This window comes from Balaenoptera musculus, chromosome 3 (genome assembly GCF_009873245.2).
Source record: "Balaenoptera musculus isolate JJ_BM4_2016_0621 chromosome 3, mBalMus1.pri.v3, whole genome shotgun sequence".
In the NCBI taxonomy this organism is placed as follows: domain Eukaryota; kingdom Metazoa; phylum Chordata; class Mammalia; order Artiodactyla; family Balaenopteridae; genus Balaenoptera; species Balaenoptera musculus.
This window is the reverse complement of record NC_045787.1, coordinates 158,244,088-158,264,718: the sequence shown is the minus strand read 5'-3', so window position 1 is coordinate 158,264,718 and position 20,631 is coordinate 158,244,088. Positions and strand designations below refer to the sequence as shown.

The following is a 20,631-nucleotide window of genomic DNA, read 5'->3' as shown; positions in this document are numbered from 1 at the left end:
GCCCTGGGTTTATCCACAGCTGCCCTGTGGCCAAGGTCTCAGCCTCACTGCCAGGAGGACTGTCCCATTGGGTGTTCTGCGCCCAGAGAAGGGTCAGATGACCACCCACTCATCTAGACTCCCATTACCATGGAGACCAAGGACCCATATAAAACTGACCAGTCACTCAAGATCCATGCTGTGTCCCCAAGGGAGCTGCTGTCACTGGGGTGCTGGTCCTCACTTTTAAAAACAACTGTCATCCTAATAAACAACACTCACTGCAGAAACAGACAACACAGAAGAGGACTGAGATGCCCTGGTCTGTGGCGGGACGGCCTCCCAGATTCAGCTCCCATCGTCCTGGGAGCCCAGGCCACAGCACCTCCAGGGATGGCAGGGGTGGCCACCAGTCCAGCGGGACGCGAGCACAACAATGTAGCCAGGGAAGAGAGAAGAAACACCCCAATGCTTGACACACAAATGGAGGCCTCGACAGTCACCCCGGCTCGGCTGTGGGGAGGGGGTCTCCGCTTAGCCTCTTGCACTCCCAGAGACTGTGCGTTTCGTGGGAGCCCAGGCAGCTGGCCCGGTGCTGGGAGTGGTGCTGAGGGCCCTCCACGCCCTGCAGGGAAGCTGAGCTGAGGTCCAGGGCCATGTCTGCGCTGCTCTAACCAGTGACAAACAGAGCCCAGCCCCTGACCAACAGCCACACTCTAGACAACTGCTGCTGTCCCCTCCACGGTGGCCTGAAATGCAAGCAGAGCCACAAGAAAAGGGCACGAAACATGCAGGCACTTGGGGCAACACAATCCACGAGGCTGAGGGCAGCCAGGGCAAGTCTGCTGCTCCAGCCACATGAAAGCAACCAGAGCTTTCGGTTAAAGACAGAGAACCAGGTATTTACATCCACTCTCTTTCAAGCCCCCACTAAAAAGGCATAAAAGAGAAAGGGAAAAAGAGAGCAATGAGGGGGCTTCCAGGGCTTCCCTGGTGGCGCAGTGGTTAAGAATCCGCCTGCCAATGCAGGGGACATGGGTTCGAGCCCTGGTCCGGGAGGATCCCACATGTCGCAGAGCAACTAAGCCCGTGCACCACAACTACTGAGCCTGCCTGCCACAACTACTGAAGCCCACATGTCTAGAGCCTGTGCTCCGCAACAAAGAAGCCACCGCAGTGAGAAGCCCGCGCACCGCAACGAAGAGCAGCCCCCACTCGCCACAACTAGAGAAAGCCCGCGCGCAGCAACAAAGACCCAACGCAACCAAAAATAAATAAAATACATTTATTAAAAAAAAAAAGAGAGAGAAATGAGCAATGATATTCAATGCAGAAGTACAAGTGGTGACTGTCCTATAGGATCCAAGAAAATGGAGTCCCAGGCCACAGAACCCCACGGGCCCAGGGTGGGTGCCTCAGAGACCTCAGCAGAGGGGCCCCTGCCAGGCTGTCCCCCCAGAGCCCTGCTCTGGGTCCCGGCCTGCTGTGGGGCAGCAGTGGAGCCCACAGCACGTTCAGGAGTGAAGGAGCCCAGGCCTTCTCCAGGATGCTTGGGCCACACAGGATGGAGAGAGACGTGGCCTCGGGAGAAGAGGAAACAGAGGGGCCTGTGGGGGATTCAGAAACGCCTCAGCAGTGCTCCTGAGGAGGCTGAGTTGCCTATGGGAAAGTCCTGAAGAGGCTGCACCCGGGCTTCCAGGCAACAAATGGCAGACCCCAAAACAGACAGGAAAATGCATTTGAGAAGAAAGAGAGACTCTGTAAGGGGGTGAAAACTTTAAATCCACGAGAAAAACACCATCCTTAATAGCCTTAGAAAGACATAGAACTTAAATACACGTTTCTCCAAAGAAGACATACGAATGGCCAATAAGCACATGAAAAGATGCTCAACATCATTATTCATCCAGGGAAACACAAATCAAAACCATGATAAGATACCACTTCACACCTGCTAGGATGGCTAGAATCAAAAAAATGGAAAATAACAAGTGTTGGCGAGGATGTAGAAAAACTGGAACTGTGTACTGCTGGTGGGAATGTAAAACGCCATGGCCACCGAGAAAAAGTCTGGCAGTTCTTCAGAAAGTTAAACATAGGATTACCATATGGCCCAGCAATTCCACTCCTCAGTGTATATTTGAGAGAACTGAAAATCTATGTCAGCTATATTCGTGTCCTGGTACATGAATGCTCATGGCAGCACTATTCATAATCATGAAAAGGTGGAAACAATCCAAGTGTCCATGGACATATAAATGAATAAAAAAAATACCCACACACGATAGAATACTACCTGGCCATAAAAAAGAGTGAAGCTCGGACACATGCTACAGTGTGGATGAAACTCAAAAACCTAATCCAAGTGAAAGAAGCCAGACACAAAAGGCTATATAGTACATAATCCCATTTATATGAAATATCCAGAACAGGCAAATCCATCAAGACAAGAAGCAGATTAGTGGTCGCCAGAGGCTGGGAGAGGGGGAACGGGGAGTGACTGTTAACGTGGGGTTTCGTTTTGGGGTGACTGCTTTGGAACTAGAGAGAAGTGGTAGCTGCACCTTGGGAACTAGCAACAATGGCAAAAAAAAGAGACAGAGGGAGAAGCTGAAGAAATCTTCCCAAAGTAGAAGAAATGAAAAGAAACAACAGGGAAGACAATGGCGAATGGTGCAGGAGCACAGCCCCCAACGGCAGAATGAGAGGAAGGGCGAGGGAGGACAGTGAGGCCTCTCACAACCACGCCCAGGACGGGAAGAAGGACGAGGCAAGTTTTCAGACTGCAAGGGCTGGGGCGCCGGGCCCAGAGCACCCGACAGGCCATCCTGTGACCATGCAGATGCACACAGCGCCAGGAAGGAACCTCCGCGGCTTTCCGGGGGCCGGGTCTTCAACGTGGAGGGAAAGTTCCTTCCAATCTGGAAGACTAGACTTCGCCAACTGCCAATTCAGTGTGACAGCCACCCAGGTGTGAAGATATGACAGACGGACCTCCCAAAGCCCTCTCCTCTGAGAGATGCTCCAAGAGCTGCGTCCCTTCAACCCCAGGGCAGAATCACAGACCCAGGAACAGAAGGACCCGCAAGGGCTGGGGGCAGCTCCCGGTGGAACCCCTGATCCCCTGAAAGTCATAAAAGGCCATGGGACAACCACGGGGAGCTTGGGGTTGGACATGAAGGACACAGAACGCTGAGCAGAGAAAGTAGCAACTCGGCCAAGCAGGTTACCAACTCCAGGGAAAGCATGATGCGTGTGAGACGGACTGAGGCTCGGGTTGTCTAGGCTGTGCCCTGGGGGAGGTGAGGCCAGGACACGGGCAGGTCGGGGTGACTGATTTCAGGGCCAGGTGGAGTTGAGGCCTCATCCTGCACTGGGACGTCCACAGACTCCTCCTGGGACAGGCCAGGCCCAAGCAGCTACACACATGGGGACTAAAAGCACAGAGGAAGCATCCAAATAAACAGCGGAGATGCTGGGAGTGCATGTCCGTGCAGAGCAAAGCACGGGGGCCCAGGCAGACCCTGGAAGCACGAGCATGTTTATCTCAGGTACGAGTTTAGAACAAGCTGTAGGAAAAGGTGTTATAGCCCCTGGGGTGACACAAGTCCCCACACCCTGCCTGTAACAACAGAAACACCCCAAGATCCTATTTTTTTCCTTCTTGCCGTGAGACCACAGCATCAAGACCTGCTAATAATTGGGGCTTTCTTCAGGGAGGGAGCAACCTAAACAAGAAAAAAAAAGTTGTGCAGAGGGGTGCCTGGAGTAACCTTCTGTGTGGCTGCGGGCATCAGGGATGTTGACCCTGACCTCTGCACGCCAATCAGTTCAAGCTTCCAAGGGCAGTAGGAGCTGTCAGCTTCCCAAGAGGCTTCCGGTGGCAAGGCTGCTCTCCCAGCTGGCCCACGCAGACGGAGAGAAGAGCATCAAGACAGCCCAAAGCGAAAACAAGGGAGGAAGCATGAGCTTGGCATTACACTGAGCTCCAGAGTCCGCATCCCTAGGAACCTCCCACCTAACACCCCTCAAGATTCAGCCCAGGCGCTGTTTCCTACAAACTACACCCACCAACACACAGACAGGCTGCTTGCTCTTGGCCACACCCCTTCCCGGGAGCTCTGGGAGGCCAAGACCCTTGGGGTCTGAGATCAGTGAGAGGCTCTGAAGGAAGAGTGGAAGCAGCCTCAAGGTGCCCCCCATGTGCCCCTGGCCACCTCAAAGCACTAGGGTGGGTGTAAGTGACTATTTCAACCCTTTGCCAAAAAACGTGATAGATGTGAACACCTGCAGGAGGTGACTGCCTACCCAAGATGTGCTTTGCTGGGGCAACAAAGGACCCCCAGAGAGGGCACTGGGGGCCGGGGGGCACCTTCTGCCGAGACCGTCTCCTCTCAGCCTCCCTGAGCACCCAGAGACCTCCAGACAGCCAGAGCAGTGACCCCGGGACAGCAGGTGAGTGTCCCACAGGACCAAGGAGGAACTCAGGGTTCACCTAGACTGGCCCCGACTCAGCTCTGCTTTCCAGACGCAATTACTGCTTTAAACAGCTAAACTTTAAAAAACAAACAAACAAAAAAACCTTCATAAATAGCTCCAAGTCCCTGAGAAATCACTTAAGGACTAATTAGCATATCAGGCTGTTCTGAACAGCACTTCACTTCACAGCCCGGGCTCCAGAGCCAGGCATCAATTGAGAAGGAAATCATTAATTGCTTGCCTCAGACGGGGGCCTACTTACCCACTTCTCCCTAGAGCTACCGTGGCCACTCCTGACTTTGGGCCCCAATTAACCAGAGAGGGGATGCATTTAATTAATGCTGCTTAATCATGTCTGTGGGGAGTTTTGTTTTGTTTTGTTTCTCTCTGCTTCTCGTTCTTGAGAGGTTCTTTTTAAGAAAGAGGGCCTGCAGCAGACGCCTGTGGGGATGTGCAGGTTTTGCTAGCAAGCTTGACAGGAAGGGAAAGAGGGGGCAGAAGGAACGGACTGGGGCCTTCTGTCCGAGCATTCTGGTGTTCAAGACGGTGACTCACGCCCTCCACCCCACTCGGTGAGGGCTGGCCTTTTCCCTACAGGAGGACACGGTGGGCCACCCAGGCAGTCTCCACAGACCCCTCTATCCTGCTTGCGGGCCCTGCAGCCTTTGGGGCCAGATGAGGCCCCCCCAGCATCCTTGGGATGAGATCTGCCCCAGGTCCAGGGGCTGGGAACTCGCTCAGGGGTAGGGAGGCAGCGTTACCGGATGAGCATCCGCTTCAGCAACTTTTGGTCCCCCTCCGAGTAGCCGGGCCAGTCCTTCTGCACATCCTTGTACACACAGTCCTTCAGCGTGCACGTGCCATCCTTCGCATTCACGTTGGCTACCTGCAAGACAGAGCTGGTGTCACCTTGTGTGAAGCCCAAGAGAGACAGATGTTCCTGAAAGCATTTGCGGGGGGGGGGGGGGCGCGGGCGGGCAGGGAGAGGCGGAGACAGACATGAAAGGGGAAAGAGGACAGCACACTCCCTCCCTGAGCCAACACCTCACCCCATAGCTCCCCTGCGTGCCAGCGCAGCAACCCTTGGGGTGCAGAAGGGTCAGGGCAGCAGGTCCAGATACACATGTCTTATAGCTGCTGGAGGCCAGGTTGGCTCCAAAAAGGGGAGGCTGCCATCTATACTCCCGACTGCATCACCAGCCCATCCCCCTGCTATGGACTGAACCATTTTTGTCCTCCCAAAATCCACGTTAAATCTTAACCCCCTTAATCTAAGGTGATGGTATTCGGAGGTGGGGCCTTTGGGAGGTGATTAGGTCATGAGGGTGGAGCCCCCATGATGGGGTTAGTGTCTTTATAAAGCAGAACCCAGAGAGCTCCCTCACCCCTTCTACCCTGTGATGACAGTAAGAAGGCAGCTGTCTATAAACCAGGACGCATGCCCTCACCGGACACCCAATCTGCCGGTGCCTTGATCTTGGACTTCCCAGACTCCAAAGCTGTGAGAAGTAAATGTCTGTGGTGTATAAACCACCCAGTCTATGGTATTCTGTTACAGCAGCCCGATGGACTAAGATACCCGCTCTCGGATTCAGAGCTCCTGTGGCAGAGTCGGCCGAGACTGGAGTGCTGGGTGAGGGGTGCCTCCAGGGGACAGGCTGAGCCCACCTTCCCTGCAACCAGCCAGCCCTGCTGCTGCTGGTTAACAAAAGCTGAGCTTGTCTCCAAGACTCTTTGCGAAGATGGATTTAAAACGTTTGCCGTGGGCTTCCCTGGTGGCGCAGTGGTTGAGAATCTGCCTGCCAATGCAGGGGACACGGGTTCGAGCCCTGGTCTGGGAAGATCCCACATGCCGCGGAGCAACTAGGCCCGTGAGCCACAATTACTGAGCCTGCGCGTCTGGAGCCTGGTGCTCCCCGACAAGAGAGGCCGCGACAGTGAAAGGCCCGCGCACCTCGATGAAGAGTGGTCCCCACTTGCCACAACTAGAGAAAGCCCTCGCACAGAAACGAAGACCTAACACAGCCATAAATAAAATAAATAAATAAATAAATAAATAAATAAATAAATAAATAAATAAATAAAAAAAAATAAAACGTTTGCCGTAAGATGCTTGATGGAATTCAGGCCCCTGACCCGAAGCAGGCACTTCCCTGAGTGTCTCGCTTGGGCACCATGGTCTCCAGAACACGCGTGTGTAGCCGTGTGGTTGGCACGCTGTTTTTCACTATCACTGAGACTACAAGTTCTCCACATCACAGCAGTTTCCACAAGGAGCATTTTTTAATGGTTGAGTAACATTCCACCAAGTGGCTACACTGTGATCTACTCAAACGTTTCTCCTTTGTTGGATGCTGACGCCGTTTCCAGTTTCTCTGTAGCATAAACAGATGTCACTTGTGCAGGTTTTTCCATGCTGGTGATGGTTTTCTTCAGCCAGCTTCCCGGAAGTGGGATTAGTGGGTCAAAGGCTCTGAACATTTTTATGGCTCTTGGTTTTGCTAAAATGCTCTCCAGAAGAGCCACCCACCCGTCAACACTCCCACCAGGAAGATGGAACGCCTTAAATCTTTTCTGTGGATGTTTTCACAGAAGGAATAGAGAAGGCGCCTTGGAGCAGTGTGGTTTTGTTAGTGCTGTTCATCAGAGTCTCTGGTCACTTGCGGGGGCGGAAAATGAGCATCCTGGGTGAGGCACAGCCCCTGACACCTTCCCATCCCCAAGCTGGCGGGGGTCCTCCTGCTCCCCACACCGCGGCGGAGAACAAGTTGGGTAGTAAACACAGAAGCACAGGGCAGATGGGACAGTTTAGGAGAAATCAGAGCGGGCACGAGGAGGAGGCTCTACCCCAAGACACTGACTGGGCCACCCCCTAGAAGCTGCCAAACCCAAGTCCACTGGAGAAGCTGGAGCCCAGTACGGTGCCTCTCTGGTCCCAGGAAAGGACCAGGAGCAATGAGAATGTCACAGGGGTTAAAAATGGAGCAGTGCCCCAGGCAGACCTAAGTCAGCACCACCAGACCCCTCTCTCTCCAGAGAACTAAGCCTGGCATCCCTGCCGCATCTGAGGGCTGCTCAGTGGGTAAATCTCAGGTGTAATCAAGTGCTCGGTCAGCTAAGGGTCACATTCTGCATTGTGCTTTTTTATTCTGGGCACAAACAGAACGAGATTAGAGAGCGGGAGCAAGGGCATTTCTAAGAACGCTACACCAAGGGCTGAGGGCCCGGCTGGATGGCAATGCAAGCTACGGGCACATCCAGGGGCGGGCGTGGCTGCCACACTTGTCTCCAGTCCTGGCTCATGTCTGATGACTCTGTCTAGCTCCCTTCAGCCCTGCTGCGGTCACCCCATGCTGCAGGAGGCAGCTCTGGGTGGCCCCCAGCCCAGGGAAAGGGCCTCCCATGTACTTCCCCCAATTTCCCAGGGGCAAGGTCGGCACGCGACTTTCCAAGGAAACGAGCGCCCTGGGAATGTCGTTCCTGGTTCTGGAGCTTTCTGGGTGCTTTGGCAAGCCCCTTTGCAAAAGAAAACTTCTGAGCTACAGAGCCATGCATCTATCTTCTAATAGGCCCCGAGCCAACTCCTAAGCTTGCAGGGAGAAACAGTGCTACTCAGTCCTTGCCAGCATGACCTCCACGTGGGGGACAGTGGCTCAGGAGGCCAAATCCGCACAAAGGCACCCAGTGAGTGGACATGGGCGCTCCTGACAGTAACGTGAGTCTCCGGTGAGCACCTCAGCCCTCAGGACACAAGAGGATTCTCCTCGGGTGAAGGATGGGGGAGGCACCCTTCACCTGCTCTGTGGATGGGGCCCAGCCCCTGCCCAGACCTGAATCTGTGCTCGGAATGCAGGGGAATGTCACAGAGGTCTCTCTTCCCTCTTCACCCGTTCCCTTTGCCCTGAACTCTCTGGGGGTAATGGGTAACATAGGGACCCCAGCCAGAGCACGGGGGGACGAGAGCCATGCCGACATCCTCCCAACAAATGTGCTGCGTGGTCACACCAGCCTTGGACTGCACTAGGGATGGGGAAGAGTAGTGCCAGGAGGCCTGCTGAAGAACTCGGTAAATCTGAAACTCATCCTCAGACATAGCTACTGATGGTCACAGCGTGTACTTTCTGCTATAGGAGGCACCATCCAAGTGCCCAGAGTATCTGAGGCAGGGCCACGCCTCCTCCTCAGGATGCTGGTGTGACTGCTGCTGGCTGTGCCATCCTCACAGCGCTCTGAGGTGGCCCATCCCCACTTCATGGCAAAGTGGTATCCACGTGGCCCAGCTGATGTGGTGAAGCCGGAGTGAGCCACTCACCTTCCCAGGGGTCCTCGAGTTGCCTCCGCTAGGGTAGGGCCTCAGGAAGGTGCTGGGGCCACCGCCCTTGCTCCAAAGCCCCGGCTGCTTAATAGCAGGCTCCACCTGCGGGCACCACGTTCCTCCCCGCTTAGCTCTTGACCCCAAGAGAGGTGCTGTGGTCATGCCCCAGCCGCAGATGGAAGCCTGAGGGTCCGGACATGAAGCCCCTTGCCTGCAGCCACAACTGATGAGCAACAAGGAGGCCCTTGCTGTCTGACTGTGAAGCCCGAGCTCTTGCTAACTCATGCTTGTGGGTTCCTCAGGCTTCGTTCAATTCTAAAAACCTTGTGCAGCTGAAGTCTTGGATCCCCTGTGCTACGCCCACTGCCTGTGTGTCCGCAGCTGGTAAGGAGGAGGGCCCTGGGCAGTGAGTGCCACATGCGCAACCCAGGCCAGCCCAGGGCAAGCACGCACCTGCTGGAGGAGGCCGTCCAGTGCGTCCTTGTCCGCCTGGGCCAGGCCGTCCTTCTGCAGCCTCAGCAGCAGCTCAGCCTTCCGGTAGGGCCTCAGCGCCAGGAGGTGCAGCACCCGGTCACGGAAGGGCCTCTGAGACACCCCGCTGCCCCCGCTAACGCTGCCAGTGCTGGTCTTCTTGATGGCGCTTGCCAGGTTGATGGGGGTCGCCCGCTTCCGGGAGGGCACAGCATCCACTGCCCCCGGGGCCGGTTTCCGAAACTGAACCTTTTTGCCTGCAATAAGAGACAGGCATTAGGGATTGGAAGGGGTGAGGGAGTGGCCACCGCGTCCCACTGCCTGGGGCCGACGCCAAGTTCCTGAGCGAGCTCGTGGACACCCGTGGATGGCCGATGGCCGACAGCCCCAAGCTCTCACTAAGCCCAAGAGGAAGGCAATTCAAGCCTCGTCCAGCCCCACCTGCTCAGTGGGGTCCTTGGGCGGCCGAGACTGCCACCTGCTGACCACAAACAGCTCAGTGGGCACTTGCAGAGCCCCACAGTCTCAGAAGCGGGAGCTATAGGAAATAGAAGCGGGCTTAGAGCCTTAACTGACTTCATCATGGGCAGCCTACATCCTGGGGACCCGAAACACCTGACCCATATGGGGAGAGGGGGCTGATGGTAACAAGGGAGTCCCAGAACTGCCAGAGACAGGCACCCAGAGCCTGAACTTCACAGCACTACACTGGTCCCATAGGATCCGCCATTCTCTTTTATGAAAAAGGAGAAGAAAATAAAGGCGTCAGGGCCACTTGGGCAGCTGCTCTGGAGACCCCAGCGTGTGAGCAGCTCCCCAGCGGTGGCCCTGGCAAGTGCTCCCTGGGCAGACCTGGCTGTGCTCGGAGGCCCGGGGGCAGCAGGCCGATCCCCCACCCTCTTGGTGCAAACAGAGACGTACGAGGGGATCCTCCATGGAGCCTCCAGCACTGCTCTCGAGGGAGGGTGCTTCCACTCCTAAGTCATTAACTCCACCTTGGACGGCGCCCCCGCCACTGCAGGAACGAGGACTGCTGAGCAAAGTCAGCGCACATCTTGAATCCTTGGGCCAGAAACCTCTCCACGACGACTTCCTTTTGCATGTATCCCTCAAATCTGATTTGTCAAATGAACACAGGGAAGAAGTGCTTTTAGAATCCTCAGGGCCAGACTTCGTCCCCAGAGGACCCATCTGACGGGCCGACATGGGGTGGGGGGAGAGGCCTGACACACCCAGGACGTGCATGTCGGTGGCTTAAGAGGCCAGGACACGAGCACTTCCATCAGAACGTAAACTACTGCAAAAACCTTCACTGTACCCAAAATGACACCGTAAGATGAATTTTGGACCAAGTTTTTGGTTGGAAGACCCACCCAAACTTTATTAAAATGTGTACAAATGTCCACATTTGTATCTTGAGGCAAAAGCAGGCTCTGAAGCCCTTTTAGATTCTGGCTGGCACCTCTTGGGCAGCTTACAGCCCAGGGCCCAGGCTCCCTGGTCACTCACAGCTACATCCACTGGGGCCCAGCGCTGACAGGCAGGACGGATTCCTGCACCATCTGGGGTTTCATTCAGAGCCAACCCCACTGCCAAGCAAGGGAAATCGCATGCTCTTTGGAGTAATGTGAAACGCTCTTGCTTTTTCTTAAAGAAGAAAAAAACCCCAAAAGCCATCAAGGTTCTCCCTTGCTGTAAGCCGTTTCACACCTCTCTCAGGCCTTTCTTGCCTGGCAATAAATTCCAATGACTCTTTAACTCCATCTGCATCCAGGAGGTAGGAAGACTACAGCAAGATGATGGAGCTTTCTAAATAGATAGTACTTTTCTCTCTACTTTTAATGTTGTCAGTGTCTCGACTTCACTGAAATTGTTTCCAAGCAGATGCTGAGGGGCCGGAGCCTTCCCAGTGAACAGGGATCAATGCGTTTCCTTCCTGGTCTCCACCCTATGGTCCCTCGCTGGCCCCAACACAGCAGCAGGCCGCCCGCCATAGGGTGCATCTCATCATCTGCACCTTGCCCCAGCCACGTCGGTCTTGGGAAGGAGACATCTGGGCAGGTGAGGGCAGGGGTGGCAGCTGAAGGACAGACCGAAGCTCTGGCTTCATGTAGGGTGAGTCTCCATGATGGGCAGAGGTCCCTGAGGCTACAGCCTGGGAGAGGAGCCCTGAGATTCAGAATGCCTGGAATTCTCAGGCCCCTTAGCCCATCTTGGGTTCAGAAGGCAGCAGATGCCACCCAGGAAGGACCTTCTGTCCTGACCCAACACTGACCCAGCTCATCCTACCTCTGTCAACCCATCACTCCCGCTCCTGGTCTGGATGGGCCCTGAGTCTCTCCTGCTCCCCCGACAGCTGCCCAGCAGGTACAAGACCCCCACAGGTGGAGCCCCAGGCCCCTGATCCTCACCCAGGTAACGGCCTCCGGGCTTGATGACGATGGCGCCTCGACTCCGTGTCTCCTCCTCAGCCTGCGCCAGGCTCTGCCGCGCTTTCTGGTAGGAGTCGTCGGTGGCACACACTGTGATTTTGTCCTGGACGCTGCCCAGGCAGTCCAGGTGGACATCCCCATGGCTGCAAGACAAGGGGCCAGAAGCCGAGATGAGCACCTGGGATGACCAGGAGAGATGGTCACCACCCCCATGCCCAAGAAATGGGGTTTGGTGCTGACTTGGGCAACAGGGTTTCTTCAAGGCACATCTTGACCCAAAAGAAACAAGGGAACCCAGGTCCCTGGGCCACGGGTGGCACGCCAGGACCTAGACCTGTGCCCTGGACACACTGTAAGGAGCCAGGGTAGCTCACTTGAGAAGAGGAAGAAGGGGCGCTGGGGCTGGAGGTGGTGGGCAAACATCTGCACAGCAGGCTGGGGCGGGGGACGCCACAGTGGAAGTCGGGGGAGGCGGGTCTGCCCACTGGGAGACCTGGGGCAGCCTGGGCAAGGCTCACCTGGACACATACTGCTGGATGCAGTCAAAGCTGCCCTGTGGGCTGTCACGGCCGATGTTGGAGAGGTAGAAGGAGAACGTCCGCGGCTCCGTGGGGCAGTCAGGCTGGGGGATGGAGATGTGCTGCGTGGAGAGGGGGCGACATCACCGGTAGGTCCACAGCACAGAGGAGACCACAGGATGGGCCAGCACAGGACCCAGGCCCATCCCTGAAGCATGCCCCTTACAGTGGGAATGTAAAACCACATTCCTTTGAAACGCACCTTTGTTTTCCTGACAGTGACAGGACCAGCGTGTCACCATGGACAGGCTGCTGGTGGGTCCTGGGTTCTCATGCAGTGGCGGGGGGTGGGGGTGGGGGGGTGGGGTCCTGTGTCTGGTTTCTAAGCAGCAATGGCAACTCAGTCTGAGGAGCACAGAGCACTCAGCACACAACCAGAGGCAGGGACCCCACCCCAAGCTGGGCCATGACTCAGTTTCCCCACCAAACAGGGCTGATCTGGTTCAGGACAACCGTAAAGATGAGACAAGATGGGTGGGCGTCAGCAGCGGGCAGGGCATGCTGAGAGGTCGAGATCCCCTGACCCGCACTCCCACTTAGCAACGCCCCCTCCACCTCCTCCAGGCCGAACACTGACTCCACCTGTGTGGCTGTGAATAAGGCAGGCACGGGCCCCGAGGGGCTCACAGATGGGCAGCACTTGCCCCCCAATCAACCATGACAGGGGATGTGTGTGCCATGGTTTATGTAACCCCAACTTCAGAGATCACCAGTGCAGCCTAGCGAGGCAAAACCACAGCCGCCAGAGAGAACAGACAGACGGCCTGGCTGACAGACAGACAGACAGACAGACAGCACTAGTCCTGGCCAAAGTGCAGGGCTCAGCGTAGGCAGGCCATCCAGAGGCCACTTAATTCCAGGCCGATCCTCTGGCCCCCTGCCCACACTGGGTGAAGGCCAGCAGCTGCTGAAAAACACAGACAGGAAAACCTCACATTCCGGCCGCCAGCCCCTGTGCAGGCAGTGGAAGGGCCTCCAGAACCCTGTCACCAGAGGTGACCAGCCTTATAGTAATCCCTGGGCTTGAGCACAGGAGCTCATCACAGCTAGGCAGACACACAAGGTAGAGTCACAAGTGGTCAACAAGAAGGGGCAGCACTGGGGGTTAGGGGGCAGCAGGCCTCGTTCCTGGGCTGTCGCACCGGCTCAGCAGGCCAAGGTGAGCACGTCTCCTCTTTGGTGGTGTGAGGACACTAACACGCCTCATCAGCGCTGGACAGAATGCGGCTCAGGGCTGAATCCCCCCTGCCCTGTGCCCAGCTGTCACATGTGACTGCAGGCGGCTCAGCCTGTCTGAGCCTTGTCCGTGAGAGCAAGGACACGGCAGCTTGGGCCACAGGGAGGGATGTAGCTCCCCCGCCCCAGCCCTCAGGGTGGTGTGTAGACCCATGAGGGAAGCTGGGAGGTCACACAACCCAGGGCTGGCTCAAAATGCTGCAGGACTCCCTCAATGCACAGCCAGTCCCTGTTCCAAAGAGAGGCCTCCGCTGTGCACACTGAGAGCCAAGGCGTCACAGAGTGGCTCCCAGGCACAGCCGCTCAGGGTAGGAAGAGCTTGGCCTGGGGGAGAGGGACAGTCTGCACCAGCCGTCCAAGGACTGCAAATGACCTTGGGCCGATGATCATCCCTGTCCCCCACCTCCCCGCCCCAGAATGAATGCTGCCCAGGAGAAAGGCTGCCCCGTTGGCCCAGCTCCACCCAGCCACCCAGCTGGGGTCTGTCCAGCACTCCCTCCTGGCCCTCCGGCATGTTCCTGTCAATGCAGTTCGGGGGCAGGGCCCACCCAGGACACACACCCAGTGGCAGGTGAGGCCAAAGTCCATGGAGGAGACCAGCAGGGTGGCAATGCCAGGTTGGCTCTGGCCAGCCACGCAGGCCCTAATCTCAACACAAACACCTGTTTCTTTATGAGGGTCAAAAAGAGATGGAGCAACTCACACTCAGCATCTAAAAAAATCAAACCCAGGCTGCCTGCTATCACTCACCTCGGGCAGGAAAACACACATGTATACACACACACATACACACACACACACACACACACACACACGCTCCAGTGCGTGTGCAGCATCTCGTCCAGCACTAGTAGCCACCCTGTGTTGTCTGCACATTCCTTTGCAGATGTGACTTTTGTTCTCCATTACAGAAGTAACTGAAAACCCAGCACTCAGGTGCTTCTGAGGGTCACTGTGGGAGATGCACCCACAGCCAGGTACACACTGATGCAGTTGCCCAGAATGCGGCAGGAAGACTGCGCACCACAAAGTCAGAAAAATCAAAAGGCACTTCCGATGGAGCCTGAACCCCAACACGGGTGGCTCTTCCTCCATCCTGACCTTGATCCTCTCCCTCACCACATCCTGGCTCTAGCAGAGACCAGGCCTCCCCAGGGGGCATTTTTCCATCTCAGGCTGCTCAAAGGGCAGTGGCTGCCATGACTGCCACAGTCCCCATCAGGCTATCGCCCTTAAGAGGAAAGGTGAGGGTACGTACAGCATGAGTCCTGATACAACCGTGCTTCTCTCTGGGCAGGGGTGTGGTGGAACCTTCAGTGTGATCCTTTTACCCTGTGAGAACCTTTCCCACATGGGTATGTATGGCCACTTCCAAAATCCTGGAGGCGGGGGCACAGCACAGAGCCCAGAGGAGGGTCTGTGCAGCTACTGGGGCTGCAGGACGGTGGGAAGGGGAGGCTTGCTTGGAGCCTGGCACTGGAGGGTCTTGAAGCCCCAGGCCCTCCCCAGCTCTGTGGCACCACCGCCTATGGAATCATCTGGTTAATAGGCTGTTTTGCTGCTGGTTAATGGCTACCAGTCACTGGAAACCAGCAGGGAAACCAGCCAGCTGGGCATGAATGGTTCAGGAATGCGCGGCTTTCTCTGTGACAGCAGAGAGCTTGACACGTTCCAAAACTTGGCCCCCGCTTAGCAGTACGTGTGCCTTCTGGACCAAGTCTCGGCTGTCCCATGGGGACCACCACGTGGCCCTCAGCTGGCCCGAGCATGGCAGGTTTGGGTGCATCTGATGTTAGCCCCAACTCCTGGTTATGGGGAGGCAGAGGGAGTTGCCATAAACTTAAGCATGTGTCTGTGTGCACAGACAAACAGATGGACCTGGAGCAACAAACAGCCTTGTCCCAACCCAGATGGTCCTGGGCACCTGAGGGACTGACATCCGCCTGAGGCCCAAGAGGGGCTGTTGGTTCCGCTGCGAGTAGGTCGAGTCCCTGCCAGAGCCCTTAAATCAACCCCCTTTGAAATCTGTCCCAAGTCAGGCCGGCAGCCCTCCCCCAGACCTGCGGGGCCTGGTCTGTCTGCGGTGCAGGTGGGAGCTTCAATGAGACAAATCAAGTCCCGAGCTGGGTGGGGGATAAATGGTGGGGAGCACTTGGTATTCCAGTCAGGTAAGAACAAGACAAAACAGGCACACACAGGAACCAAACACTGACTAGCCAGCCTCTCTCTAGCTAGAGGGGTTTTCAGAGAACATTCGTTTTCATTATTTTTCTTTTCCAGGGAACCCTCAGAATAAAATATATTTTGGGTAAAGAGTTACTACTGCACAGCTGAATACAACTCCTAAGAGTTGTAGTGGCCTCTTCCGTCCACTGGGAGGCCCTAGCTTCCTCAACCCCAAACCCAGGGCGCTTTCTAAGCACCTATTTCCTTCTCGAGAGCCGCTCCCACACTCTGTGGGCCCTGGGAAGCGGGAGTGCACAATGCCCGCCCGCCTGCCCGCCCCTTCCCGGGCTTTCCAAGTTATCCCCGTGACACAGCAACAAGCACCCCTGTGGCTCAATCTTGTGCACATCCCTAATGATTCCCGCAGAGTTGGCTCCTAGATCACAGAGACACTGGTCAAAGGCCCTTGACAAGTGCCACCAAACCTCATTCTGTAAACTGCCATTTGGGTTCCTGCTGCAGCACATGGAAATGCCTTCAACAGCCCTGGATGCCAACCCTACTTCCCTTTCTTTCTGTTTTCATCAACTGAAGAGTGCTGGGCTGCGGCCAGCCAAGTGGGGTTTTCTTTTCCCCTCTGCAGCCTGACGCTTCACCAGCTGTCAGGGGCTGACACCTTAGAAGTGACCCCTGATGGCAGAGGGGCCCAGGTCAGCCAGCTCAGTGTCTGTGAGAGGGCAGAGAACACACATGTACACGGCAAATGAAACAAAGGTGAGCATTTTGCTCTGAAGACGATGCCCTAGATCATGGACGTGCTACAGGTGGGGCCGGGCTCTCCGGGGAACCTGGCAAATGCCATACAGTCGCCCCAAGGAACCAGCCAACACGGGGGCCCAGCCACACAGCACCCAGCCCTTGTGGCACTCACAGCACAGGCGGGGATGTGGCTGGACTGGATGTGACTCCCAACCCAGGAGTTGAGTGACACCGAGACCCTACACCAGCTGTACTGCATTCACATCAGGTGGGGATTAGCACCAGGAACTGAGTGAGCGGGTTCTGGACTGCAGGGAGGACTCTGGTTCTCCTAAGGCCATGTTAACCTGCATACAACCCTTGAGGTGGGTGGCCCATCTCCTGGGCAGCGAGGCCAAGGGACAGAGGGAGAAGATCTGGCCAAGGTCCCTGAGCTAAGGAGCAAACAGGGTCTCAATCTTCAGTCTGCCAGCTTCATGGGCCTCTGGGAAGCGGGCCCTGTCAGCCTACATGGCGTCCAGAACATCGAGTCAGCCCAAGCATCAGGAACATTGAATGAGCCTGCCCAACTCCACCCGCCAGCCTCCCACTCTATTTCCAACCCCACAGGTGGAGTGTACAGAGCGACCAGGAGAAGTGGGAGCGGAGAGTGAGGCACCCTGCCTCCTCCCCTCCTCCGCTCTGAGTGACCATGCAGACATGGCCTGGCCGGGACAGAGTCTGCTGTGTGCCTGGCACCAGGCCAGGCCTCTCACACCTGGCAGGGAGGAATGGTCACATTCCATCAATGCCCAGGAGGAGAAGGACAAGGTCCAGAGGTCATAAGGGGCAGACTTAGCACCTGATCCTTCACAGCAAGCTGGGAAAGCACCCCCCTCATCACACAGCCCCCTCCAGCCCTCACATGGTCTCATACAGAGTCTCTTAGTGGAGACTCATGGCCTGGCTTGCCCCAAGCTGCAGCGCAGGGCCTCCACACCCTCAGAACCTTCTAGGAACTCCATTACACATGAGAATGCCCAGAAGGAAGGAAATGTGGGCAAAGCATAAGTCTAAAACTAAGATGTTGGGACCCCTACCTTGAATGGATGTGGCTCTTAGGTTTTGCACAGGAATTTGGGCGACACAGGGTACAACCCAGGAGAACCTCACAGCGCTTCTATGAGCAGCCAAGTGGTGCCTTGCTGACTAGAAAGCATCGCTCACTGGATAAATGAACACCAATCCGTGCACTGGCTTCCTCATCTTCCCACGACTGCTGAGGGCACAGAGTGATCATGGGCCACAAGAGGGTGCCACTGGGCCAGTCTGGCAGCAAGCCCAGCATTGACCTCTAACCCCTGGGGAAATGTCTCAGGGAAGATAAAGTGGAGGCTGCAAAAGGGTGACCGGCAGAAGACTGATGGGCCCAATGAAGGTGCGGAGGAAGCCCCAGAGGAGGCACGGGTCGGGGGTGGGTGGGCGGGGAGAGGGCCCTGGGGCCTTTAAGGGCGTCTCACCGACCCTTGACTGGTCTTGGTGTGATGGTCAGTTCGTGTGTCCCCCTGGCCAGGCCACAGCTCCCAATGACTCTATGAATGGTAATCTGGGTGTGCCGTGGAGGTATTCTGTAGAAGCAGTGACACCCACGACCAGCTGACTTTAAGGAGATGACCCTCCATGGTCTGGGTGGGCCTCATCCAATCAGCTGAAGGCCTTAAGAAGGAAACTAAGGCTTCCCTGAGGAGGAAGAAGCTCGCCTATGAACCCCAGTGCCAGCTCCTACCTGCCCCATGGAATTCAGACTCATCAGCCTCACTACCACATGAGTCAATGTCTTGCAATAAATCTCTTGGTATCGATGTATCTGCACATGCAGACACATATCTCCTCAAGGCTCCATCTCTCTGGAGCATGCTGGCTGAGGCAAAACCCACAGAACTCTGTAAGAAGCCAGCAGGCTGTCAGGTGGAAACTGACTTAGACACATGTGGCAACTTTTCAGATTAAAAAAAAAAAAAAAAGACTTGCAATGAAGACTAGAAGAAAATCTAAAGTGTTCTAAAGCACCTTTGGTGGGTGGACAATATGGGGGTCCTAAGACCTGGGGGGGTAAGGATTATGCACAACCCACCCTTTCTTCCATTCCCCAATTTTTCTGTAAGATGGTTATTGAGAATCAAATACCTTTCACGAAAAAATGGGAATGTTGAGTTTCTATAACCCCCCTGCCCAGTACCAAAAGCCAGACAAACACCCATGGTTCCAGGTCCACCGACAGAGACAAGTGTCCCACCCTGGGGGGGCACAGTTCCAGGCTTGCTTGGGCTCTGGGGCCATAGTTTTGAATCAGCACAGAGATCAAGTCAGAACAGGGGTTTGGCAGCTACAGGAAGGAAGGGGGAGAGACCGAGGAGCCACTGGACAGGAGAGCTGCCGTCAGGCCACAGATGGCCTGTTGGTGTGGCCCCAGACACAGGACCAGCCTGGAGGTAACCAGAGGCAGACCCTGACTCAGTATAGGGCCCAGCCTGGCACAGAGGTGGATGGGGCCAAAACACTGCTCCCAGCCGGCTGCTGTGCCCAGCAAGCCCTAACAGGGCAGGGAGCACACCAGTTCCACAATTCTAAATATGATTAAGACCAAAAAAAGACTCACCCCCTGACTTCCTTGAAATCGGATCGAAGGTCTCAGTGAAACAGAATCCTGCAAAAAAGCAAGATGGAAAAATGTCAATAAAGATATCTGGAAATCCAAAGACTCACTTCCCAGTCATACAAGGAGCCAGATAAGGACAGTGTTTTCAGGAGGGGTGAAAAAAAAACCCACACATGTTGAAAATTACACGAAAGGTTACCGGAGCAGGGTTTTGAAGGATCAGTAGGAGTTCCTCAGATGGCACAGGGTCCAGGGCTGAAGGTACACATGAGAGGCAAGAGTGAAGATACAGGCAATGGGCAGCCCCCCTTCACCATTCTCCCAAAACCAACAACAGCCCAGGTCATCCTGCCTCAGAGACACCCCGCTGGAAAGGAATTGGGATGGGTGAGCACCACCAGCCAGGAGGCAGGCTGATGAGGTGACACCCTGCCCCCCAACACCCTGGCAGGACAGAGCCCAACGCCTGCCCAGCTCCCACGTCACAGCTTCAGAGCAGCTTGTCACTGCACTTGGAGTGGCGGAATTTCCAAATGTCACAAGAAAAAATACACCAAAAAACTCAAAATAATTTAAGCTTTAGCTATTCAGAGATCAGCCTTCTGGTGGAATTTTAGAAAGAACACGGATCCAGATGGAGGGTCGCACCTCTCTTTCTCATCTATCTTGGGGCCCTCAGCACCCACCTTCTGTGTAGCAGACATCACCCCACAGGGTGGTGCTGGTTTGTCACCACAACCCCTTCCCTCTACCTCCAAACCCACAGGGCCCAAATTGGCCTCTGTGCCCATTGTCCTCCCCAGTTCCTCCACAGGGTGCCGAAGTCTTGGGCTCTCCCACCTCCATCAGAGACCACCTCTCAGGTCTCCACCCTAGCGCCCCCTAGAGGGAGGGGAGGCTCTCCCACCTGGGCCCCCCACGCCTCTCTCAGAGCGTCTGGAGTGGCTACCTGTCTGCTCCCCACCCAGAATGTCAGGCCCACCGCAAGCCCTGGGTGGGTAGAAGAGCTACATACACGTGGGGAGAACCAACCAATGGGCAGACTGGCCTCTCGGTGCCTGTGACCCCGTCAGCCACTGGGCTGAGGGCTGTAGGCATGTGAGGGAGACAGGGCTCAGCCAGCTTGGACCCTGTGGGCCACACACTCACCCCACTTTGCTTACCAGGAGCCTCCCCTTTTGCCAAGAATCTCCAAGGACTCCGCCATTTAGAGCAGACCTGAGAGGTCACATGGAGCTCCAGCACTTATCTCCATGGGATCTGACACCCCAGAAACCACCCCACACTTCTAAAGCACAACACCCCTCACCACCAGGCCAGCAGATATGGGAGGTCCTCCAGCCCCTTGTGCTGCTCCAGCCCCTGCAGGCACAAGGGCCACTGTGCTGCTGAGACAGGGGCCACGCTCCCTCCAAAGCAGGCTCAGGACCAGATGACCCGTCCCACAAACCACAACCAGACCACTGCCTGGGCTGCTGTTCAGAGTACTAGAGGAGCAGCACCAGTGGGGGCCCCGCCTAGCTGGGCCCCTGGAGATGCAACATTTCAGTGGCCTTTGCTTGGAAATGGGTTAAAGAC

General features: G+C 55.9%; 1 protein-coding gene across 1 annotated transcript in view; it reads right to left on the bottom strand.

Moving 5' to 3' along the window:
* ELL (elongation factor for RNA polymerase II) overlaps positions 1-20,631 on the bottom strand; it is an 81,285-nt gene that overhangs the window by 9,735 nt on the left and 50,919 nt on the right. Inside the window, 5 exon segments of the mRNA XM_036845570.1 lie at positions 5,220-5,344; positions 9,227-9,501; positions 11,656-11,819; positions 12,195-12,316; positions 19,054-19,101. Of these exon segments, the coding sequence (XP_036701465.1) occupies positions 5,220-5,344; positions 9,227-9,501; positions 11,656-11,819; positions 12,195-12,316; positions 19,054-19,101 (734 nt within the window).